The following is a 26531-nucleotide window of genomic DNA, read 5'->3' on the forward strand; positions in this document are numbered from 1 at the left end:
CATTGAAAGTTCTGTTGTCTAAAAATAATGTTCCAAATAAGGAAAGGGGTGAAAATCCTAGATCAAATCCTCTATCAAATTTAGAGCTGCCCAGTCTTTCAAAAAGGAATTACTTTGTGTTAGAGAGCAAGCAGGAATATACAGGGTAAATGTTATGTGACTTTTTACTGGTAAAGGCTGTAAAACAAGCAATGACTGTTAAGGACTTCATGCAGAGTGTACAATAGCAAATTCCCAAGAAAGCGTTCTCCTGATTTCATGAAGGTTTCTGACGTCTTTTGGAATTACATGGGGTCAAGGATGACCTATTATTACAGTACTTGTGAACCTGTGTTAATGTTCTAGTAAACTAGTATTTAAAATCTGGGAAGCAGCTGGTCTGTTTTCAGAGTTAAAATCATTAGTGACCGTCTGATGTGAGGCTTTCTTGTTTGATTAATAGTCTTCTGTACTGTCTTTCCTCACTTCAGCTAAGAGTTCCTTGAGAAGAGTTGAGTGGATGTTAAACTTTTCTACTTTATTATAAAAGTAAAACTGTATGTTCAGAAGCAATTGCTTCTCACCTTTGAAGATCTTAAAGACTAGTGTGTATAAAGTCTGTATAAATCTTTAAGTTTATTCTTGGTTCATGTGAAAATGTAATACATGCTATACTTTAACTTGTTTTGTTCTTCAGTACAGGTTAGTAGTTCACTCATGTTGCTTTTGAGGTTAAGTAGAATGCAATTTAACACAAAATGCAAAAAATAAGCATTAAAAGACTTTAGATGAGTCTGATTATGTCCTTACATTATACTGTGCACCTCTGTTCTTCTGTTCTAAGGCTTCTATCACTTGATCCATGGTAATTGATCAAACACTTGAATTTACAGCAGACTGACTTCAGAGAGGTCTTCAGAATAACTGTAGTGCCTGTGTCTCTAGCAACATGTTAACTGTATGTGTCAGCACAAAATATTTCGTTATAAGTTTTGGGTATTCAACATAAAGTTGTATTTCAGCATTGTAAATAGGTTTTCACTTTTTCCTGTGGCATTATATTTTAGAGACAGTTTGTCAAAACTGCTGGCTTTTTTTGTTGAGGAACTTGCACTTCCTAGAATACATTTTCTCTTTCTTTTAGTTCATAGGCACTTTGAAACAACTGACCTACTTGGATGTTTCTAAAAACAACATTGAAGTGGTTGAAGAAGGTATTTCAGGTTGTGAAAGCCTACAAGACCTATTGTTATCCAGTAATTCACTTCAGCAACTGCCAGAGTCTATTGGTTTGTATTTTCATTTAATTCAAGCTCTAAAAAGGTTATAAGTTAGACACAGAATACTTGAAAATACACAAATGGTATTTTAGATCTAAGTTTCGATTGATTTAAAGCTCCAGTTTTGGATAAAGCTGAATAAAACATTCATATTTGTTCTGGAGCATTTTTAATTTTATACCATAGTTTGTAAATGGATGAGTAATTGTTGACTGTAACAGAGTTTTTTGTTTTGTTTGTTTGTTTTTAAAAAAGATACTTATTTCCTCTGACTGCCTTGTGGTAAACTGATAAATGAGTTCTGTAAACTCACCTGCTCACTTTTAGTGGATGTGTAGCACTATGGGAATGCCAGGGAATACAGATGATTTCCCCCTAATTAAAGATCAAAACTTGATTTAATAATCTCCAATGTGTTTTTGACTCAATTATTCATTTTTCTACAGGTTCCTTGAAGAAAGTAACAACACTTAAAATTGATGAAAACCAGTTAATTTATTTGCCAGACTCCATAGGAGGGTATGTATTTCACTGGAATAAAACATTGTGTTGCCTTTCTGCAAGTTTGTCTGTAAAAATGGTTTCTGTATTGAATGTTTGTACACTTCTCTACCTGATTTAATTTCTTCTGCACATTTATGTCTTAATAAAACTGATAGCAATTACTTCGTATCTTTCTTCTGTTTTTCAGCATGTGTGATGTTTACATTTTATTTGATATCAAGACCTATGTTACTCACTCATTAATGTAGCCACCAATCTATAAAAGAAAAATTTAATGTGAAAGGAGATATATATTGACAAAGGCATGCAGCTGCCTCAAAGTGTTTTTGTCAGTATCATAGCAGTGGCCATGTTAAGTATTGCGGGTCATTGAACCAGTATCAAAAAGCTTGTAAAAAGTGAATCTGAGCATGCACAATCATCTGTTTTGTATATTTTAAGGAGAATTTTTACTTCTTAATCAGCAAGATTTTTTTTTTTACCAAGTTGATATTCACAAGTGATGGTAAAAATAACTGGTTCAGAATTAAGTGCTATACAGATGAAGGATATTTGTTCCAATCCATTTTCTCCTATTATGATTAATGTACATTATATTTTGCTGTCAGAATTTACAAAATACTTTTTCACTGTTAACATGTTGTATGTTCACTGTCTCCAACTGTAAATTCTTACACTCAGCAACTGCTTGGCTATGATCTGTCTCATTCTGAAAGTTTTCAGTACCTTGACCCTCCTGTTTTCACTGAAAGCTCTCTTCTGAGGACAATGTAAAGGAGATTAAGAAAAGATAAGAATTTAGGCAATTAGTAAAGGACTTTCTTGGGTTTGAATTTCATTTGGGTGCCAGAGTTTCATTTTGAATTTCATTTGTAATTGTTACTGTTATTAATGTAATTTAAACTTAGTGCCCGATTAATGTTGGGTGAATTAACCTGTATAGCAGAGTAATATTTTTTTTCAGGTTAGTGTCAGTAGAAGAGCTGGACTGTAGTTTCAATGAGATTGAAACTTTGCCTTCATCTGTTGGGCAACTCTCTAACATAAGGACATTTGCTGCAGATCATAACTTCTTAACACAGCTGCCACCAGAGGTATGTTCGTACTTACAAAACTGTAAACTGAAATATTTTCATGGATATTAAACTGCCTTTTCTGTACAAATTTTATTTGGTTAGCAAGTTGAGAATTCTTGAGTAGGTTTTGCGTGTGTGTGTGTAAAGGAGGGCATGTATGAATATACAAGTTTTCAAATAATGAAATTAAATCTGAAAAATTTTTGAAGCAAGAATTAGAATTCAGTTGCTATTGTATGGAACTAACAGGAATATATAAGAATAATCCTAATTATACTTAACAAGGAAAACTAGCTGCAGTCTAGTTGTTTTAAAATAATAACAACTCGTATATTAGAGCTGTGAAAGTGAATTAATTCTTTTTTTTTTTCCAGATAGGAAATTGGAAGTATGTAACAGTGTTGTTTCTGCATTCTAATAAGCTTGAATTTCTCCCTGAAGAGATGGGTGATATGCAGAAATTAAAGGTCATCAATCTGAGTGACAATAGGTTTGTGAACACACAATTTAAATAAAAGTCGTGTAAAGAGCCATAGCATTGCAAATGTTTTATTGTATCTTATGTCTATCCTCCAAATGTAAGTAGTGTTATTTTTATGAATATATCACGCTCTTTTTCATTATATTTCACCCACAGTTTATAAGCTGACTGAAATGTATGTATTTTATTGTTGTTATGTTGTATTTTATTTATTATTGGTCCATTGTATGAAGATGTATTTCTTCGAATTAGGCACATATTTGATGACTTAAGCATCTGCATTGATGCACAGCTTAGATACACCCATGGTTGTTAGCATGTATTTTTCTAGGGAATTAATTTGTTCTCTTCTTAACATTTCTATTTGATTCTTAGCTAAAAATTAATAGCTTCCTGTATTGCATATGCAGGACATAAAACAGTATCACAGTATATTGTAGAACACTTGAGTGTGCTGGAGAGCGGGGAAGGAGTTGTGCTTCATTAGAGCCGGTTATTAAAAACTGGCAAAACCCTTCTCATTGACGAACTGCCAGTTCACAGAAATGAAATATATTGGGAGAGAGAAGTCTGAGCTCTCCCTCCTGTTATCCAAATCCAGCTTCTCTGTACTCTACCCATAGCCTGATACCTCCATTAATGCCAGAGCTCTTATTATTCAGGGCAGCCCCATTCACATACATTTTCTTTTTTTAGGAAAAATAAAAACAGTATTTCAGGTGTGAAATTTTTCTTTTCTTTTTCTTCTTTTTTTTTTATTTTTCTTAATTGGAGCACGTTTGTATTGAAAATTGCTGAGAATCCAAATTAAAGTATAAAAAGAAATAGTCCTGATTTTAAGTCAGATAGTTGATTTACATGCCATGATAATGATTGTCTTAAAAATAGTATTCATATCACTGAACTGAGTTGAATTCAAGTTACCTGTCTCACTTTTTAAGCTGCTTGCTAAATTGGGTAGAAGTTCACATTTAAAAGAAGATTCTAGGTACAACTTTTAATCTAAATTAAGTGCTATTACCTTTCAACAGTGAATAGTTATTAATTTAACAATATCTGTAGATGTTTATTGTAAGCATTTTTTGCAGGCTAATGCAGCGCTGTTTCTTAGCAGTCTTAGTATTGATAAGTGTACTTACATAAACTTTTCTTCTTCTAATTTACAGACTGAAGAATTTGCCATTTACCTTCACAAAACTGCAACAGCTCACTGCTATGTGGCTATCAGATAATCAGGTGAATTTTTGGGGGGGAAAATATATAGAGAGAGATGATTTACTTTATTTTTAATGGAGTTGACAAGTACAGAGCAAACCATAATATAATGAGAAGTGATACTGTGTATCTGCATCAGTAATTCCTTGACTTCATTTTGTCTGTTCTCCTAAACTAAACAACATTGAGCCTACACTACTTCAGAGCTTTGCATAGTTCTGGCAAAGTTCTGCATTGTTAAGAAATCTAATTTAACACAATTTAGATTATTTTTTGTTGTTGTTACTTTAGGCTTACAGGAATGGTAGTGCTTGATATGTAGCTAGTACTTGAATATGTAGCATGTTGTTTCTTCCACAGATATACCATTGGGGAAACTTAGTAAAATACATGATAAATGATGTAATAGAAAGCAGAGCAGTTTTCAAAGTAATGGGATGTATTACATATATCATATTTACTTTTTACATCTGTATATTGTCTTAACGGTTCCTTCTTTGATTGCTTCTTAGTCTAAACCGCTTATTCCACTTCAAAAAGAAGCTGACCCCGACACGCAGAAAACAGTTCTTACTAATTACATGTTCCCCCAGCAACCAAGGACTGAGGATGGTAAGAATTTCTGAAATACTCTGTCTGAATGTTCCCTTTTTGAAAATAAAAATGGGAAGACAATCCAACTAACATGATTTTCACTTGATAATACTTAAATAAAAGTTTTAAGTAAAATTCTAAGTGATTAAAAGTCTGTTGAATGAGATATGCAGTTTAAACACATGATCCACATATTAGTAAATTCTAGGTGAAAATATGTTTCTGTTGGAAGTGTGCATGTGAGGAAGAGTGAGGTGAGGAATAGACTGGTAAGATTATGTTCTGCGATGGATGCCCCTTCCTAATGTGACATCCTTTTTAATTCGGGCAGAGTTTAATGCTTTGGGTTGAAATTCTCCTTGCCAGGTGTCTGCTTTAGACTGACTATTTGGCAAAATGTCAGACTCCATTACTGAGTACATAACTCTGGAAAGTTTTATAGCATTCTGTAGCTTATTGTAAGGATAAAAAACAAAACAAACAAAAAAAGGAAAAACGCTTTTTGCTTACATGTAATTCAAACTGCTTTATAAAGGGTTAGTCACAGAATATGAAGACCTTGCCAAAAAGTTATTTCTGCACCCTTGTGAAATAGTTAGGAAAATGAGTAACATTCCATGAGTAACCCCACTGGGCGTTAGGGTAAGAGTGTAAAGTCTGTATGTTTCTCCACTTTCCTTCCCCTACAGGCAAAAGGAAAAACCTTGTACCTCTTTCACAAAAGTCAGACTATTTTTGAGATATGTGAAGTAGAGTATGCATGTACTTGGATTGGGTGGGTGGATGGGTGTGGGTGTGGGGAGTGGGGTTAATCAATGGGAATAACTGAAAACTCTCAATTGGCAACATTTTATGTTCCATGGCACAAACGTCTAGTGCATTGAGAGGAGTAATCAAAAACATCTACAAAAACAGTAAATTATGCATCGCTTTTAGTGCCCTCTAATGCAGATAATGAATCTGCAATCCCTGTGACAGAATGTGAGAGTTAAAAAAAAAAAAAAAAAAAAAATCATTTGGAGGTTGTCAGTGAAGTTGAAGGTAGTTCCTGAAAGCATTATGTCCATTTGAATTTTATTTTACCAAGGTGCTGGGTTTCTTTTTGTAGACAAAGAAAGGGCCAATTGTTTGGCGTAGGTTGACAGAAGACCTCCTTCTGAACAGTCATGCCAAACAGAAGGTTTAAAGTTCAATAGATAACCTTTTATAAATTTCAATTAAAAAAAATTTAAATAAAACTTTATAAAATTCTTTTTTGGGTGTGTCAGGAATTGTTTCAGGCATAAAGAAGTCTATTAGAATATTTTCAGATATGTTAAAATAGAAAATTTATCCAATGAACAGAGTAACAAATAATTATATGTGTATTATATATGTATACTATTGTATATATTTTTATATTATAAATGTCTATAATTAAGCATTTTTCTATTTCAGGTATAGAAATATCTAGAAACAGTTAATATGAACAATATTGGCATTTCTAGAGAAGTATATAGTTTAGTATATAGTGGTGATTGCAGACTTATTAGACTGGCACACTAAAATAGAACCTAATCCATGTAACACAAGGCATAGAAGCATGCTAGAATAAGACAGTGGGTAAACAAAAGATTTTTTTTCTCTTGTAAAATTAGTCAAGAAATACTCTGTAAAGCTCCTCATTTGTATAGCTGTTATATCTTGTGTTAAGTTTTAGAAGCTTTTTGTTTATTTCAGGATTGGTAATACTGAAAGTTCTTGTCAGAAAGTCACTTCTGTTTCCCTTATCATTAAGTGAAATCAGGTGAATTCTCTTAAATGTGCATAGTGAGACCATATCACTGAAGTCAGTTTATAGTAATCTAAGTATCATTTAATTTGTTTTGTATAAATACATATTTTATTATTTTATATAAGTATTTTGCAGAGAGTTATGCCGAAAATTTGCAAATGTGAGGGTTCAGGCTAGAGTACAGCTGCATCTATGAAGTGTTTAGCCTTACAGATAGGGATGTTACTATTATCAAAATACAGCCAAGTTCATAAAGCAGTGAGAGCTCAGTTAGTTTTCAGTTTACTAATCACTATCTCTTACCTTTTCCAGTATACATATAAAAATTCACCAATGCCATACAAGAAAAAGAAGGAAAAAGAAGATTTTTATTTTGTATAATGTATCCTATTCTTATAAGAGTCTTTTTTTTATTTAGTTATGTTCATATCTGACAATGAAAGTTTCAATCCATCTTTGTGGGAGGAACAGAGGAAACAGCGTGCTCAGGTGGCATTTGAGTGTGATGAAGACAAAGATGAGAGAGAGGCACCACCTCGGGTTAGTATTAATTTTTTTTAAACAGTTGATGCTTCTCTCCCTATCACTCCCATCCACATTCCCAAGTCCCATGCTTTTTCTTCATCTGGCTGTAGATTTAGGTCTTCTGAAGAAATCATAGAATCATAGAATCACAGAATGGCTCGGGTTGGAAGGGACCTTAAAGATCATCTAATTCCAACCACCCTGCCATAGGCAGGGATGCCACCCACTAGATCTGGTTGGCCAAGGCCCCATCCAGCCTGGCCTTGAACACCTCTGGGGATGGGGCATCCACAGCTTCTCTGGGGAACCTGTGCCAGTACCTCACTATCCTTACAGTGAAGAATTTCCTCCTAAAGTCTACTATAAATCTATCCTTTTTTAGTTTAAGACCATTCCCCCTTGTCATATCATTATCTACCCAAGTAAAGAGTCCTTCTTAATCTTTTTCATAAGACCCCTCTAAGTATTGAAAGGTCACAATGAGGTCTCCCTGGAGCCTTCTCTTCTGTTGGCTGAACAGCCCCAGCTCTCTCAGATGTTCTTCATAGGAGAGGTGCTCCAATGACAGACTTTGTTTATTAGTTTAAGAGTATCTAACTGGAAAAACTCTTCTCCCTCTCAGATCACTTAAAAAGGAGCACCAGTGAAAAAGTCTTAGCTGGTTTAGGGTGTAATTAGGAGACTACAGAACTGGTTCTTCTGTGGAGGAGGGATAGTGGGGAAAAAATGGTTAATCCTAATTTTCCTTTAAGTATGTTACATCTGTTATATTTCTTCCTGCTTGCATTCAATGGACAAATAAAAAAAAAAAAGTGATTTGTAATTCTGCTGGGTTTTATAAAATTGTTTTAATCCAGGTAGACTCAAACAGCTAAATGGAAATCCTACATTTCTCTGCTGAAAGTTTTGTCCTAATTCATTGCCTGTTTGAAAGCTAATACTTTAATTATGGCATTTAATTAAATTCAGAACATTCCTGCTCTTTTGTTACACAGGAAGGCAATCTGAAGAGATATCCAACTCCATATCCTGATGAACTGAAGAATATGGTCAAAACTGTCCAGACAATTGTACATAGACTAAAGGATGAAGAGTCTACCGAAGATGTTGCCAAGGAATCAAAACGAGAAAGCCAGGCAGTTTCTGTAAAAGATGTGGGGGTAAAGGTTAGATAAAGTATTCTCTTTTGACTTCACTAGAACATCCAAATATCTAGAGTATCATTGATTCATTTTCATTCTTCTTCTCTACATTAATGCTTTAGCGTTAATTAAAGAGCAGAATTTACCTTTTCATCATCTTAACAAGTCTGTAGTAAATGTCTGTTTTGCAGTAGTAATTTTCCTGTAACACTAAGAACAAGGAAGATGGCTTGATTCTCAGGAAAATACAAAATGTTGATGTGCTGCCAAGCTGTTGACTCCAGTTTCTGGAGGATGGCATCCTTGTCGTTACCTGATTCTCTTTTATCCATGAAACTTCAAAAGGAAAATCGGGATTATCTCTAAAAATCTTACTGCTGCACTTATGACTGAAGGTTTAATACAATAAGTTGGAAAGGCACACAAGTGGCTAAGAGGTTGATGTAGCCTGATGTGATAAGTGATAGGACTATTTGGCATCTGTTTGCTGCTGACATGATACTGTACGTATTCTTGGCCTTTTTTTAGTTTGTTTAACTGGAAGTTTAATGGTATGAATTGACCCCAGCAGTGAGGGGAGTAAAAACAATTGGAAAAGGGTGGGGACTATAATTTAGTAATCTACAGAGATTTCTCTCTACCTTGTATATTTTGTGCTTGATAATTTCAAAGGTCAGATTTTCCATTTTCTAGTTTTCCAAAATATTCAGTGCTAAGTCTTAGTATCATATGATACTGAAAAACCTTTCAGGATGTTTTTTCTACAAATGTTCTTAATCCTGTAGACTTCAGAAATTGTTCCAATAAAGAACAAAGCTGATGAGAGAAAGCAATATTCAGCCGGAAGCTCTGTGCAGAAGCCTACTGAACCAGAAGCTGAGCACTGCACTGCAAATTCACAGATGGCTGCACTTGTTAAAACCTTGCAGAACACGAAAACAATTGTCAACCATGAGGACACACTTGAGGTATGGCATTGTGATGAATATCATAACAGTCAAAGAATTATGCTGGTGTTGCATTGAACTAGTTACTATGAAAGACAAAAATTTATGTTGACAAAAGCAGAAATTGCCATCCATAAGTGCTGTAAGTACAAATGGGTTGGTAATATTGTTTTTACTTCACACTATATGAAGTAAAAGTTGAAATAGCTAGTAGAAAGTTCGTAATGAAAGATACATGCATTTAAAGAAAAATGAAGCAAACTTGATTAAAACTTTAAGTATCAAGCTGTGGAAAGACTCAAATAGGATTTTTCCATTTTTTTTACTTGACTTTCAGTACTTCAGTACATAATAGTAATTGTCACTGAAATGTCAAAATGTCGTAGCAGTGTGAGCAATCAAAAACTTGTATATCCAAGTGACTACCCGTTCATTTCAAATAAAAAGTGGAAGGTGTGTTTAAGAATACGTATTCATCTATATTTAGTAGTAAGTTGTCATGAATGACTTGAGTTGTATTTACTTCTTATAAAAGTCAGACACTTTTACTTTCTGAACTCTTTGTGGACAAACAACCATATATTCTTTTTTTATTTAGAATATGTCTCAGACTTATGACAAAATTTGGAACTTGCCAGTTAATCAATTGCCAGTCACAACCTGTAAAATGCTTCTTTTCATATTTTCACAAGCAGATTATTTTTGTCTGTGTTTTGCAAGCAGTAGAGCATGCATATATAATACATTGAAGAGGCTTTGTGACAAGAAGTTGTGCCTGTTGCTGGCTCTTTTCCCCCCTTAACGTGTTCTTGCTGTTACCCGCTTTCTGAAAATATTGGATTTTATTTTTTAGTTTAAAAACATAATTTCAGAACGATTGTATTAGTTGTCTAACAGTGGAACCATGTCTTTGAAGCTGGCTGTGTGCCTGTTAAGGAAATGCAGCAGCAGTATGTAGTCAGTGAGGGATACTGAATTCTTTATGTCCTTGTAGTAACTTGCTAGTAGTTTTGTTACAGCTCAGTCCAGATATTTAAACCTTACATGCATACAAGTTTTTCATTTCAACATTAATTGCACTTGTTATATGTCTCACCCAAAGCTGAAGGGCAATGTGATGGAGGCAGTGATGAGGATGTCTGTTCTGATTGCAGAGGAATAGATTTGATTTTTATTTATTTACTTATTTAATGAAGGCTGTCACACCATGTTTGCTACTTCTCACTCAGGTTTATTCTCCTGTACTGCAGTCCAAAGAACTCACCAGATTGTTGGTATCATGGAAGCGGTGGTACTCTAGAAGGTTCTACACATTAAATGTTCTGAAACTTTTAAAAAAAAATTAACATTGACTTGTTTTGCAATCTGCGACATGTTTTGTTGCATTTTTAAGAGAAAGCATGCTTACTAGAAAGAAATTTTCACGGTAGGGAAGGAAGTTTTTTTTTCCCTTCAGAATATTTCTGAAAACCTGGCAGTAGGATACTGAATCTGTTGCCTGGCTCCTGTTGCAGGCAACTGTGTCAGTTAATCTCTTTCATATAGTGCACTGAGCTCCATCTTATGGTTAGGAACTAGTGATTTCTAGCCTAAATCTATTCAGCATCTATTGTTCTTGAAGTTAAATAACTTCTCTTCCATTTGGAATTCACACACAGTGTAAATTTCAAGATAAAAACACAAGCTATACTTCCTTTTTTTTTTTTTGATTAGACTGTGCAAACTAAAATCAATCTTCTCTCACAGCGTAACTCTCTGTTCCTAAGATCATCTAGTTTGAGCTGTTTTCTGCTGAACTGATACCCAGATCATCAGTCTGGGGCGTTTGCTAGTTCAGTGGTAACTTAAAGGCAGTCAACATTGTAGGCAGCTGGAAAAAGAGTAGAAGCAAACGTCATTGATGTTTCTTATCAGGAGTGAACAGGTAAATTCTGTAGGACATTTAAGACCTCAGCTAGAGCAACATGTGCAGTTTTGAGTACTGAAATTCAATGAAGGTGTCAAGCAATTACAGAGTCCAAAGAGAGCAATAAAAAGCATTAAAGATCTAGAGAACTTCTAAGGAAATCTGAAAGTATTGATGTCCTTTAGTCTAAAAAATGTGAAGGTCCTCGGGCAGGAAGCAAGGGAGGGGTTAGGCATTAGCAGCTTTACAACACGTTGAAAGCAACTGCAGAGAGAAAAGGAATCATTTGTTACTAGTTCCACTGGCAGTGCTGGGGAGGGGGGGCGGGGGAAGGAGTTGTAATGCAATAGCATAGATACTTCCCCATCTGTTGCTGGAAACTTAAAGTTTGTATGTGCCACTTCATGTTAATGTCTATTACCGTGTTACTGAATGATGACATCATGATTGTTTCTTTTCTGACTTAAACTCAACCAGAGGTTCTTCCAGCAGGGGAAGAATATTTCATCTGCTTGCTCTGAGCAGGTTCTTGCAACTGAAGTTACCCACCAGTTTGATTAGCATTTCCACAGAGTTCATCACTGAAAAGCAAGTCTGTATATACTGCTGATTTAGGATAATTCAGTGGAAAAAAGTTATTAAAATCAGTTGACATGCACTACAAAATCACTACACAGTTGCTATGTTATACCTATGTGATGTTGCTTATCTTCCCCTTTATTGTTCAACGTGTGACAGTTTAGATAGCATTTACTTAACCTTTAAGCTCTTACTTTAAATGCACAACATAAAGCTGTTTTTCCTTTAACAGGAGTCAGAAGAACTGTCCTCTGATGAAGAGATGAAAATGGCAGAAATGCGACCACCACTGATTGAAACCTCCATAAATCAACCAAAAGTGGTAGCTCTTAGCAACAGCAAAAAAGGTGAGATGCTCTAAAAAGCAAATAGTTCTCATAGTTCCTTGACTCAAAATTGCTAGTTTTTCTAGTTAAATTAGGTGTTTTAATTTGTGTGTTAAAAGAAAGATGATCAATTCCCTAGTTAAGCAATGAAAACAGAAAAGAATTCTGTAGAATCTTATACTTGAGTGTATAGTAGAGAAAGCTGTACTGACCTCCTGATTTTCTTTTTTTTTTTTTTTTTTTTGTCATCAGTTTAAAAGCAGAGGGAAAAAGGACTATTTTCTGGCTTGGGGGACTGTTAGCTTGAACACACTCTCAGTATGTTGAAAGAGGATTGCAGAAAATGGTATTTACCTTGAAAACGTTCCATATTTCCTCCCTCTCCCAGGTTTTGTGGACTTGTTTAAATTTCTCAAAGAAGTTGTGCACTCTTCCTAAGGTTTAAGAATAAACTTCTCTTGTGTCAACTCTTTCTCCACTCACTTTACTCTTTGATCTGGGTTGAGAGGAAATAAGAATAAGAATTGTTTTTGTTAGCTAAGTTTTGTATTACTTCTCTGGAAGATAATTTCAGTCTGGATTCCTTAAGAGTAAGGAATGACCTAAGATTCAGAGAAAACAAAATTAAGTCAAAGAGCAGATTGTATTTTGCTTCATGTGATGCCCTTGTCCAGGAAAAAAAAGGATCTTCTAGCTACTGTATGTAAGAAGGAAAGATTTTGAGGGTGAAGGAAAAGCGCACTGAGGTAGCTGGAAGAGTCTTCTGAGGATTACCTGGAGGTGAAAAAAAAACTGATGTTTATCAGTGTTGTTGTTGGACTTTTATGCCTGGCTAAAGTTAGTAAGTCAAAACTTTTCTCATCTCTGGAACTAGAAATTAGATTCACAAAATTTATGCTTTTGGTGCCTATAACTGTCTTTTGAAGCAAAAATTTAAATGTATTGATTTGTGCACTTGTTTGCTCATGTCAAAATCATGGCTGGCTTGAAGTCCTGCAGATCAATGATTTTTATATGGATGTGGTATGTAAGTGTGCATACATTATGCAAGAATAAATATGGAAAGATATAAATAACTCTGATCACTATTAGGTGATCTGTGAAGGATGGGAATGCATTGGGTTCCAGTTGCTCAGAAGAATATTTTTCTGTCCTATGTTTTACATTCATAAAACTCTGTACAGTTCTAGTGATCCAGTTCTTTCCAGACTGTTTGTTGTAATAAATAGCTATTTATTATATATCAATTTATTTATTTATTATAAGCTTTTATAATTTATTTTATAATTTTTTTTATAATTTATTTATTTATTATAAGCTATTTATTATATATCAATTATATAACGTTCAAAAACACGAACTGTGCGCTTTCAAAGTTCTGCATGTCAAGCAGTGTACTTTGTTTTCGTAGTGGCTAATAGACACACAACTGAAAACTTTGGAGTCACTGCAAAAATAGAAACATCGTTTGGTGGATAAGTTTGGGAAATATTACATAATGTAACACTTAGATTATGCCAAGGAAACTTGGAATAAAGCAACAATTTAAATTACATTAACAGGTGAGGGCTATTTACATTGAACCAAATATTTCAGAAAAATTGGAACTATTACAAGCAGTCTTCTGTGAATTTATTAAAAAAAAAAAGCACAACAAATAACAAGTTTGTGAAGGTGATAGCTTATATATTAGTTTCCAGTAATGTGTCACTAAGAAAAACATACGGTTTCTAAACACCTTAACATGAACACTCTGAATGGCTATTAAACAGATGTATGTATCTATAACTAAATTGGCTTTTTTTTGTTTCAGATGATTCAAAAGATGCTGATTCGTTATCAGATGAAGCTACCCATAATAGCAATCAAAATAACAGCAACTGTTCCTCTCCTTCTCGAATGTCAGATTCTGTTTCCTTAAATACCGATAGTAGCCAAGATATTTCTCTCTGCTCTCCAGACAAAGAAACACATGCTGCTGTTTTATCCAAGATCAGGTTTGTAAAATACTGTATACAACTGAGCAAGTATAATAGCAAAATGTTATTTAATCTTTCATATGCAATTTCCATTCCTTTAATTCATTAATCATTCATTAAATAATCTAAATTGTAATGTTTTAAAGTAATGTTGACTAATGAAATGGTGCTTTAAAAAAAAAAACAAAACACAAAACTTAGTACAAATTCAAAGGCCAATTCTAGTGTACAAGACGTGGTTCCATTTCTTCTTATAATAAGGTATAATAATTTCATTCTTAATTTGTGTTGTCCCTGATAAATACTTCCAGTATATCATTTCAAAAACTTCTGTTTTTATTTGTGTAATGTTGAAGATCCATGTGATTACTAACATAATTATTAAGTAGCTTTTAGAAAATTTTAATGAAAGGAGTTGAAGCTTACTACTTTTTGTGGGTTTAATTAAAATGTGCCTTTAAAAAAAAAAGCCAATGAAAACAAGACTTCTGCCTAGAATTGTGATGGAACTCAGAAGTATTTTTTTTAATTAAATTATTTTCACTTCATACTTTTTGACGTTTTAAGCTGTCTTTAATCATTCCTGTTCATTTTAAGTAACCATAACATGATCATGTAATTGATGACAGAAAGCCAAGTTGCTGAAGTAAGCCCTCTGTGTAATGTATTTTCATAATGGTAAGGTAGCAAATAATAAATTTGTTTGTATGTTGCTCTTTGTCCTCTATTGTGTACACAGCATGACTGTGGTGCACGTTACAATTAATTTTTCTGAAATTTCTTAAAGGAATATATTGGTCCTTTGGGTATTTCTTCTAAGAGCTGCCTTTTCTTACAGGCGAGAAGATGAAAATTTGAATAATCTTTTGCAAAATGGAGGTGAACTGAGCATTACAGTAGAAGAAAAAATAAATGTGCAAGAGAAGGTTACAAATCTGTCTGAATATGAACTAAGCCTTGAAGAAAGAATAGGCCTGATAGGAAAAGGTGTTGATCTGAGCACTCCTACAGAAGAGTCTCACAAGTTAGACCAAATAAATATGAATATCAATAAACTAGTTAGTGAAGAGGCAGTGCCAGTTCCTGTAGAAAGGTTAAAACCACAGGAAATAGCGTCAGTAAAGGGCTTTTTGAACAATATTGTAAGAGAAGAAGGTGAGCAGTTGGAAAATGGAAATAAATATCCTATGAATAAAGTAAATGGACATCCTGAGGAAGCAGTACAGTCTCCCAATAAAGAAGAACTAATGAGAAGCACTAGAGCTGATGGTGATTCTTCTGCTGAGCTGTCTGTTTCACGGAGCACTGAAGACTTGTCACCACAGAGAAGTGGTCCTGTGATGAAGTCTCACAGCATCACCAGTATGGACCCTGGTGGTCTTAAAATCTATGATATTGTCAATGACAATGGATCTCCCCAGGCAAACTCAGTGGTAAAATCTGCATCTGTTAGTGCAGATGGGAAAAACATAGTCCGAAGTAAATCTGCTACTCTTCTGTACGATCAGCCTTTGCAAGTTTTTCCTGGGTCGTCATCATCATCTGATTTAGTATCTTCTACAAAAGCTGCATTCAAGTTTGACTCAAATCACAATCCTGAAGGTGCTAATGTAGCGAGAGGATCAGTGACAGGTGGTGCACAGATGTTTTGCACTCCCCAGTATAATATTCAGTACAGCAGCAGTGCAACAGCAAAAGACACTTTGTGGTCCCAGAAACAAAACACCCAAGTTGAACAAAGCAGCTTACCTCCTTCACGTCTGCTAAGGTCTGACAGCACAGAAACCCCCAGCTATGTAAAGCATTCTGCCAATATGAATTTCTCTAATCATAACAATGTCCGAGCCAGTGCTGCATATAACACTCATCAACGGATGTCTGGGAGACATGTAGATATGTGGGCTGTTCCACCAAATGATAGACTGCTCCCTGGAGCAACCAGACACACTCTTCAAAGACAGAGTAGTGTTTCTTCTACAGCTTCTATAAATGTTGGTGATACTGGACCTTCAAGGCGGGCCCAGATTCCTGAAGGGGATTATTTAACATACAGAGATTTGCATTCAATGGGAAGAGCTCCACCAATAATGTCAGGGCAACAGAGACCTCTTTCTGCCAGGACATACAGCATTGATGGTCCAAATGTACCCCGACCACAGAGTGCTCGGCCATCAGTGAATGAAATACCAGAAAGAACTATGTCAGTTAGTGACTTTAATTACTCACGGACTAGCCCTTCAAAGAGATCAAATTCAAGGGTTAACTCGGAACACTCTTTATTAGACCCTACAGGAAAAAGTAAAGTCCCTCATGACTGGAGGGAACAGGTGCTGCGACATATTGAGGCTAAAAAGCTAGAAAAGGTAAAATAATTTTTAAAATTTTCTACCTTTCTGTCATCTGGGTATGGAATAAGTTAAATAATATGTTTTGAACTGCTTTTAATTGCTAGTGAAAATATACTTCTGTACTTCTACTAAAAAAGGATGTTTGTGCTGAATATCTGAGAAACAAATGATAGTCCATAAATGAACTTTACCCTGAAGAAAAAAGTCCCTCTTGATTTTACATCATACTTGCCAGCTTAGTCCGGGTACTTTGGAATACATTAAATGTCCTCTTGACCATCTGAAGTACAAGGCCAGCTCTTTTAGGCCAGGTAATTTTTATTGCTGTTATTAGCATTATATTCATATTCTACTAAAATATTCCCTTACCCTTCTTGATCTTTCTCTTCTGACTTTTCCCCCTATTTTTTCACTTCAAGAACAAGGAGAAGAAAATCAGTAAAATCTATTTAAAAGTATAGGCCTGCAGCTTCAGTTGCTGAGGAATTCAAAATCCATAATTAACATACATCTGCCTCCAAGCCAGTTGTCTTTTGAAGTTGGATGTTTGACAGATTGTTGAATGAATATTTATTGCTGTGAGATGAGAACACTTAAAAATCTTGTTCATTTCAGGAAATCACAGGAGGTTTTGATATAACTAGACATGATGAACAGGATTCTTCATGTACTTTAAATGCTATCAAAAATTTGAGCTGATATGTAGAGCTAAACAATTATATATCTTCAAAGAATTCAGGTAGAGGCTGGAAGAGTGTATTCTGTTATGCTGTCCAGCTAAACCAACTATAAAATCACTAAACATTGGGCAGAATATCATTAGCCTGATCCTGTTTCCTTGGAGGGGAAGTGAGTAAAGTAGCCAAAATACATTTTGATTAGGCAGCTAGATGGATTTTTTTTTTTAATTTCTTTTGAAAGAACTTAGTTCATACGTTTGTTATTATTATGCCAAGCATTTCAATCTTGTTGATAGGTGAAGTAATTTATTTAGGGATGGATGAAAAAAATAATGTCAACTATGTTTTTTCTCTGGATATCCAAGTATTTGGAGGATTGGGTATGGTTTTGTTTAAGTTGCAGAAATGCTAGTGATTGAAAGGGTCTTTTGTTCTTGTTTTCAAAGAGGTCTGCACAACTGCTGCCACACCTGTTCTTATGGTCTAGTTTGAGTCACGTAGAACATAAAATATTTTAAGGCTTTCATAGTATTGTGCTCTAGCATGGAGGACGCTATGTCCCACAAGGCTGTCACAAACATGACCATGTTCCAATCCTAATTAAAGGTGTATTGTCTCATCTTCCATTCTTCTGGATGTATATATCAAATCTTACATGAAACAATGGAAAGGGAAAAATTTGAGCAATGTTTGAATGCAAGAAACAGAAGTTCGGTGCGCCGACACAATTTGTTTTTAGCTCTTTCTTGTATTGTCTATATTTGACATGTTAGGAATGATGTTTAATGCATGGTTGAAATCCTTTCTGGTACTGTAGCAGTGTAGTCACCTTGACTGAAAGGAAATTGATTCACTGACTTTCCCTTTATATCTGTCCATACTTTCTTTCATGCTTTTTATGTAAACCTTAATTTTTGTTTCCTGCTAGAAGGATATGGAATAGCTGCTATTGGGTTCTTGGTTATGCATCTTATCTAACATATCTTAGCAGTCTGTTTTTTGTATGCATGTTTCTTTTGTTCTGGCCTTGAAGCATTTTAAAGTAGCTCTTACTTCGCAGTCTAAGATTTTTTTATGAATTTAAAAGTGAATGTGTATGTAATTCTCTACTTCATATTCTCTGGGATATGATTAACTATTAAATTATGAAAAATGCAGATATGATCCTATATGGCAGCTGGCAAATATGATAATGTGGAAATTCTAAGAATTCACTATATGTTTCTTTCTTCTTCTAAAATAATGGTTTCAGATATTTGTTTGTTCTTAAAAAGTAACTTTTTAATGGGGGTGCTTAGTCTATGAACCAGACTGCTGAAGTGTTTTGAAGTCAAAAAAAAAATAAAAAAATCAATATTTACTTAACAGAACTCGTTTAAGGAACAAGCGTTTATTGGAAACTGCTTTGACAAAACTTTCATGGATTTATAATGGCATTTCTTTTTTTTAAGTATAAGACATAGCTCTGACAAAAACAGGTATACAAAATGAAGCCTTATGATGAATATTTAATTCCTATGTTCTTGCCTGTTGTTATACACAACAGTATGGGTTATAGATTAATAGTCTTACCTTTGCTATGAAATAGAAATCTCTTCCAAGACTATTACTGAATTAATCACACTTTTAATTTCTATCCTGTAGTTCTTAGGAAATAGTACGTGTGGTGGTTTTAACTTCTTGAGTTTTTTTTTGTTGTGGTGATGGTGTTCTTTTATTACTATTATTTGGGGGGGGAGGAGGGGGGGAAGTGAGGCTCCTGAAATAACGTTTTGTTCGGTTTCTATAAAATTTAGTAACTGGAGTGAGTTAGCAGAGGGTCAACCTGCTGAAATAAACGTTGTCTTGTTGGGCAAAATTAGAGAAACTGATTCTTTTTATTTCTTAGACCTTTTCACCTGATGCAGGTGAAAAAAATATTCAAGAGTTTAGTTTGCATGAGGAGAGAGATTAAGTCCTGTAATAATGATTAACAGTGGATTCCAGCCAAGTTAACCAGCATCTGTCATTCCTTTGACAGGATGTAAGGGCCCATATTCCAAAGAGCTAAAATTATCCATCTGGTTGCATGGAAGGGAATATAGGTCATAAGACCATTTATAAGTTGCTGTTCTGCATATATTCTGGAGAAACAATTGGCTTATTTTATGTAAAGCATATTTTATTCTGAGATAGAGAAAAGGGTTTATTTAAATGTCAAGCTGCTCTCTAGTGGTTGGATATGTAAGCTGCTGGAAAGTATGCAACAAATTCTGCCCCTGCCCCACCCCAGCTTCCCCCACCCCCAAACCTCTTAAATTTAGTGTACAGGTGAGTTTCTACAGTAATATTTTTCATCATATCTTTTCAAGCATGAATTGCCAATTTATCTACATAATATGTGATGATAATCATAGAACCACAGAATGGTTTGTGTTGGAAGGGGCCTTAAAGACCACCCCGTTCCAACCCCCTGCCATGGACAGGGACACCTCCCACCAGACCAGGTTGCCCAAAGCCCCATCCAGCCTGGCCTTGAGCACTTCCAGGGACGGGGCACCCACAGCTTCTCTGGGCAGCCTGTGCCAGTGCTTTACCACCGTCAGAGTAAATGCATCCCCCTCTAATATGTTGCCTCCTTTAGTTTAAAACTATTCTCCTTCATCCTATCATTATCTGCCTGAGTAAAAAGCCCCTCTCCATCTTTTTTATAAGCCCCCTTTAATTATTGAAAGGCCACAACGAGGTCTTCTCGGAGCCTTTTCTTCTCCAGGCTGAACATCCCCAGCTCTCTGTCTTTCTTCATGGGACAGGTGCTCCACACCTATCATAATAAGCTGTAAATATATATAAATATGTATGGTAAATTAATAATTTTCTAGACTTGTTGAAAGTTTTCATTTAGGAATTTAAACGATGATATTGTCTGTTTAAAACACTAGAATCCCACGTTTTACTGTGTGGTAGAGGAATTTCTCATCGTTTAACTTCAATAATAGATATCTTTAGGAGTTAGGTGCAAATACCTTTTATATGTCAAGGAAAGTAACTTCAGTAGGCCCGTGCACAAATAAAACTAAGTTGTTAAATGTTTATAAGAACACAGCTTTAAAAATATTTGGACACCGATAAATTAAAGGAATGGTACCCATTCAGTAGCATTCAGAACCCATTAGTTATAAATTTTGATTTCAGATTTTTTTTCTGCTTCTCTGTTTTGAACAGACTACTGAATCATCAATGAATTAGAATGATGTTTTATGGAGTTTAGTAATCAATAAATAAGACTTCCAAAATAAGAAAATTATTGACCATTTTGAAAATAAACAAGTCTTGACCCTGCAAATGTTTGACCAGTACCATTTAAACTGCATGTAATACCCCATACGTAACTCTGCTATAGGTATATTATTAACGATACATTTTTTGGATGTTCAGAAACCTAGATTTGTGCCCTTTTTTTTCCCCTCTCTCATGACTGAAGGAGAATAGTTTTGTAATGTTTAGGTTCCTCTTTTTAGGATAAACTGGTATCTTATTAGAATTCTATAAGATTTCAAACAACACTATTTTCCTCACTTGCTTTTATTTAGCAAGGCTTCAAGCACTGATTTCAGGTGTTCCTGAATACTTAGAGCAAACTTTGTCCAATTACATTTAACTATAGGAATCTAGATAGCTGAGGTGAGAATGACAAGTGAAGGGTTTTCAACCTTCAGCTGTCAACTAAGTCCTGTTTAAAAAGAAAAAAAAAAAAGGAAAGAAAAGGAAAAAAAGGCTAGTACTTAGGCTTATGTTTTAAGTCAGCAGTTAAGGCCAAGATAAGTAGAGTGAAGAGTCTTGTTCCCTGAACATATTTGAGCATTATTAGTTCCTGTTCTATACCAAAAATGTATGGATTATTACGAGCTTACAGCTACATCAAACTGGTGTCAGTGACTTTTGGGACACACTGGAGACTGAGGATATACTTTTTGTAGTATATAATATTGTAGAGCTTGGAACAGTTGCAATGGTATATATTGTGCAAACAAGCCATAAGGAATTTACAAATAAGGTGTCAGATGTAAAACTGTGGAGTGTGTAGACAAATGTAGGGAGATACTTTGAGGCACTAGGGAGTTGAAGAAAACTGGCATCCACATTACTGAGTGTTTGGACTGAAATTCAGAGGAGCAGTAAGTTCACATTTGACGTTTTGTAAAGAGAGACTTTAAGGCCAAACACTGTTTTCTCTTCCTAAGCGGGGAGAAATTCTGGAGTTTTGTCTGGAAGCTTGAAACATCCATTGGCTATAGAACAGTCGAAGTATAGAAGAGGAGAATAAAGAAAGCTCACTACGTCATTGTGTGAGAGGTTATTCAAGAGCCTTGACCAAGAAATATCATGTATTGCCAGTAAATTCTGTTTTCCAAGGGGGATTCCAATGACTGTGCTACCAGAACATCTGAGGAGTATGAATATGCAGAGGCATGAGACTTTGATTATTAACTTGTTTTAGTTTCACAAGATAAAGTAGTATGAAAGCAAATGTCTGCTTCAAGACTACAGACTTCTCAAAATCAGGTTTATATGCATAGTCAGCAGACAAACCCCTAAATCTATTTATTCTTGTAAGAATTATTGCAGTCTTCTAGTCATATATATATTTTTATTGATACTTTTTTCTTTTTTGAATTGAAAAATTAGAAACTTTATAAAAACAAATAACGTTAAATTTGCTCGGTTTTGACTTTTTTTTTTTTTATGGTGGATCGTGTATTATTGTCATTTTTTTTTGTGAGTTCATGTCATTGTTCTAATATTACTTCATTTGGAAGGTGGGACATGGGTGATTTGCCTTTTCTTCTGTGCCATCTTTTTATTTTGTTACGTTCTTGCAACTACAAAAGTCCACGGTGGCAAGACGATAATGCCCACTGCATTCTATTACCCTTGCCAATACTGTGGAGGTCAGGTTTGCAAGGTGATGCAGCTCAAGACCAAGCCACTATCACTTCTGCTCTTGGAACTTGTGGCATGCTTTGTTGCCTACAGTGGCACAGGGATATGCTCACAAGGTTTCTTGCAGGCCTCTTTTTTTTCTTTAAATGAGAATTAGAATATCTTTAAATATCTCATTCATATTCTTGAATGAAGTGTTATTAGAATGTGTTGTAGACATTGCCATCACTGCAAGAGCGAAAATGCTCAACCAAACTGTTAGATCTCTGTGTGTATGTAAGTTGTTATTTGTACTGTACCAGTAATGGGGAAAACATGAGACAAAATAGTAACAACTGGTAATTAAATGGTTTTCCACAGGTGTGTTTTTTTTGACTATCAGCTATTCTTTCCACAATGTACTTGATAATGTTGCAAATTGACTGAAACCTTAGGAATTCTGACGAGCTGTGCACCAATGTTCTTTTTCCAGACACGAACATTTGAATGACTTTATTTACATGTAACTCTGCATGTAAACTGTTGATTGCGTGCTGATTTACGGTAAATAAAGGTTAAGTAGGGCTCACTGAGTTGTGTTTTATACATCACAGTGGTCCTGTTCTTGCATGGTTTTTATCTTGCATGACAATGGAATATGTCTTTATTAGTCTATGTGTAACATGTCTTGTGGTTTATGCATGCTGCACTAATCTCTGTGTTAAATCTGTCCCCTCTTTATTCAGAGCATGCTGTCTAGGTCCTTTAATTCCAATTATGCTGCAGTTAGCAGCTTTCACTATGGCAGCTCTAGGGATCTGCATGGCAGCCAGGGTAGTGTTGCCTTGAGTGTTGCAGACGGAAGAGGTTCTGGTGTGCACGTTGTTCGAGTGAGTACCTACAGGAGGCTATTGCAATTTATAGAGGGGGAAAGAATAAAATGTGAGAGATGCCCTTTAAATTGATAGTTACCCTTCTAGAGATGAAGAGTGCTTTCAACGAAAAATACGATTTGTGCTGGATTTTTAACAGGTGTTAAAATACTTTGCTTTTACTTCATATGTCTTAACTTATTGTAAGGTTTTTCAGATTAATGGCATGAGGTTGAGTTTTCTAATTATTTTTTGTATATTATTGAATATAAAAACATCTGGTTTTGCTGTACATGTTGTGAACCAGAGATAACCATTTGGAATTTGACCTATGTTGAAAGTGATTGAACAAAATGTTGTTATGCTGCTTTTTTTTTTTTTTACCAAACAAATGATATAAACTGTATTGCAAGATACTTTAGACATTCAAGAAAATGAGTGCTTTGGTTTGTAAGAAAATGAGAGGAAACAACTCCTTAACTCTGAGCATCTTGAATGATGCTATGGTACCCCTAGTGAGCAGGGTAAAGTCACCAGAAAACTTTTAACCATGTAAATCCTTGAATGAGCAAAATTCACTGTTGACTTTTCTTAATATGCTGGTGATCAAAGACACCTCTGCAGTTGCTGTTTTTTGTAAATATCCAGCAATATCTTCTGGGTATAGTATCTTACCTAGTAAGGTTTATGTTTTCTACATAAACACAAAGAATGTGCTAGTTTTTTTTTTTTTTTTTAAGATAAAGAATAATAAAATCCTTAAAATGTTTTGTTTTGGGCATCTTATGAGAACTTTTTAGTTGTTTGAATAATACGAAGACATTCATACTGTTGCGTTCTGTTTAAAGTATCCCCAGGCTTCAACTCCAGGAGACCAATGTCCAGATGAAGTGTTCATTTCAGGAAAGCAGAATTATGCATCTGCCACACTTAGTCTCAAAGATGTTCCTCCAGACAGCCTGAAGAAAGTAGCTGTGCAGGTAATTATCTACATGATATCATGGATAGGATATATTTATTATTGTTTGTATAAGCATATGCTGAGATAGCAGTTGTAACTGGGGCTTCTCTAAAACATAAAACAGGATTACACCCAGCTATTTAGTAGTATAAGGATATTTAGTAGTATAAGGAAAATAGCATCCTGGTTTTGGAAAACAAAGTTTTTAACTATTTGAAGGGGGTTAATTTTTATTTTCCTTCATTGAGGGCTTAGAAAGAAAAAACGTGCAGAAAAAGAAGTAATTGCAAGTGGAAATTGGAATATGGCAAATGATATCAGGGAAGCAGATTGAAGCTGATTAAACCATTTAAAGAATAAGCTTGAAATCTGTTGTTATGAAATTGCAGTGGTAAACTAGAATTCATAGAAGGCGTTCTGTATTCATGTCAAAGGACCATCTATATGGGCAGGACTTACTGCAGTGAAACTAAGTGGGTATGTGTAACTTATGATGCAGCAATTCACTTTCCTTTTATAATCTGTGTTCTTGGTTGCATTTCTATAGACATTAGATATTGGAATAATGATATAGATGTATCATTATTGATGTATGTTGCATCTGTAAACTCTACCTCTGATAATACACCAGTTTTCCCATCATGCTTTAGATTTTCAGGAAAGACAGTAGAAAATCTTGTAAATTGAATATGTCTGACCTGTACATAACCTAAGATATGCACACATATGCATACCCATTTTTCAGAATCACTTTGACAAAGAAACTCTTCTTAACAGAATAGGTTCTCTGTCCATTCACCTAGTATGGTTAAAGGTTGAAATTTGCATGCTGCAGTTATAATTTTGAAAAACAGAGTATCTTAGTATCCGTGTATCCTCTAACTAGTGGGATAACAGTCGTAGGCAGAAAAATATGCAACTCGAGACTGTGGCATTTCTGGAGTGTGGGAATCCTACAGAGGGGTGACTGACTATTTAGGCTTCGTAAGAGTGGGAAGAAAGAAAAGGCTTCCCATCTCAATGTGGAGTTGCAGAGCCCCCTGTAGCTGTGGGGCTTCAGTAAGAAATGTTGTGACCAACGTCATCCTTAGTGAAATGGTTAGTGAACTGCATGTCTTTACAGTTGAGTACCTTACTGCCATGATTATACCTATCAAATCAGTAACAGATGGCTTAAGAAAAGAATAATGTTTATTGGAAATACCATCATTACAGTTTTGATATTAAATTCTTGAGCTTATATGTGAATTTGTTTGGAAGGTCTTTGAGTGAAGTGGTCACCAAAAGATGCTCAGAGAGCAGATAACTTCCATATCATAGTTGTGTGGGGTTTTGTATCTTCTGTATGATCTACTGGGAATTGTTGTGGAAATTTTATGCGATAAAAGTGCAATCTACAAGAAGATCAACCATGTGCCAATACTGTCAATTATGCTGCCAGCAAATAATAGTCTAGGTAACTCAGTGAAAAAAGCGTTTATCTAGTCTGCTTAACTAAGTTTTTGTTTTTAAAACTTATTCTCATGGTGTCAGAGCAGATGACTCTCATGAAAACTGAGTGCAGTTGTACATGATTCATAACAGTAGTTTTAGTAATGTTACTAAAATTAAAAGCAAACTTGAGAAATATTGAAATAATTAAGGAAGAATTGAGGATTGTTACTTACAGAATGTATGACATTGAGTATTCATGTTTTATTCAGATACCTTTGACAAATGGGCAAATGTGCCAGCCTCAAAGACCTCAGGCAAACTACAGCCAAGTCCATCATCTCCCTCCTCAGTCATCAGTTGCAAGACATCCATCTAGAGAACAGTTAATTGATTACTTGATGTTGAAAGTTGCCCACCAACCTCCCTATGCTCAGTCACAGTGTTCTCCCAGACAAAGCCATGAAATGGTAAAGCAAGAGGTAAGAGTGAAATCTAATTTGGATGCATGACATCTGTCTGTTATAAAGAAAAATGTGGTAGATTTTTAACAGGATGTACCAGCAACTTACGCTTGCATCTTTTTACTGAGATAGAAATTTACTTCTTGACTACATTTATTGATCACCAACTCATTATTTATGAGTAAGTGAAAATCTCAAAGTACCAGTACAGCTTCTAGTACTTTGCAGCTATTCATTGCTCTCTGTAATGGTTCAAAAATCTGCAAATGTAGAAGTATGCAGCTGTAAACAAAAGTCAGGATTTAAAAAAAAAAAAGTGTGAGCATCTGATGCATGCTTGATAATAATATAATAATTAGTTTTATTTAAGTTAGACATTAGGTAGTGTAAGACTGGGTAAGAAATTCTCATAACCATTTGTTTTAATCTCATAACCAATTATTTGTTTGGACCAATGTTTCTTGCATTGTGGGCAACCTTCTTTCTGCTCTTGGACATAAGATGTTTCCTTTGTATTGTTTTGTTATTTGAGAAAATGCTGAGAGCTTTTCTTTTTGTCTTTCTTT

General features: G+C 34.9%; 1 protein-coding gene across 9 annotated transcripts in view; it reads left to right on the plus strand.

Moving 5' to 3' along the window:
- The window catches only part of ERBIN (erbb2 interacting protein), a 123162-nt gene that overhangs the window by 89898 nt on the left and 6733 nt on the right, over positions 1-26531 (plus strand). For 7 of the 9 annotated variants that reach the window (XM_040540709.1, XM_040540716.1, XM_040540710.1 and 4 more), the window contains 15 exons: positions 1124-1268; positions 1706-1778; positions 2728-2857; positions 3214-3329; positions 4487-4556; positions 5048-5147; positions 7322-7443; positions 8424-8594; positions 9356-9538; positions 12235-12349; positions 14142-14325; positions 15146-16670; positions 22984-23127; positions 23958-24089; positions 25774-25983. In XM_040540709.1, coding sequence (XP_040396643.1) covers positions 1124-1268; positions 1706-1778; positions 2728-2857; positions 3214-3329; positions 4487-4556; positions 5048-5147; positions 7322-7443; positions 8424-8594; positions 9356-9538; positions 12235-12349; positions 14142-14325; positions 15146-16670; positions 22984-23127; positions 23958-24089; positions 25774-25983 — 3420 coding nt within the window. The remainder of the gene's footprint in view (positions 1-1123; positions 1269-1705; positions 1779-2727; positions 2858-3213; positions 3330-4486; positions 4557-5047; positions 5148-7321; positions 7444-8423; positions 8595-9355; positions 9539-12234; positions 12350-14141; positions 14326-15145; positions 16671-22983; positions 23128-23957; positions 24090-25773; positions 25984-26531) is intronic. The other 2 variants (XM_040540714.1, XM_040540715.1) reach the window with 2 other exon arrangements.

This window comes from Cygnus olor, chromosome Z, assembly GCF_009769625.2.
Source record: "Cygnus olor isolate bCygOlo1 chromosome Z, bCygOlo1.pri.v2, whole genome shotgun sequence".
In the NCBI taxonomy this organism is placed as follows: domain Eukaryota; kingdom Metazoa; phylum Chordata; class Aves; order Anseriformes; family Anatidae; genus Cygnus; species Cygnus olor.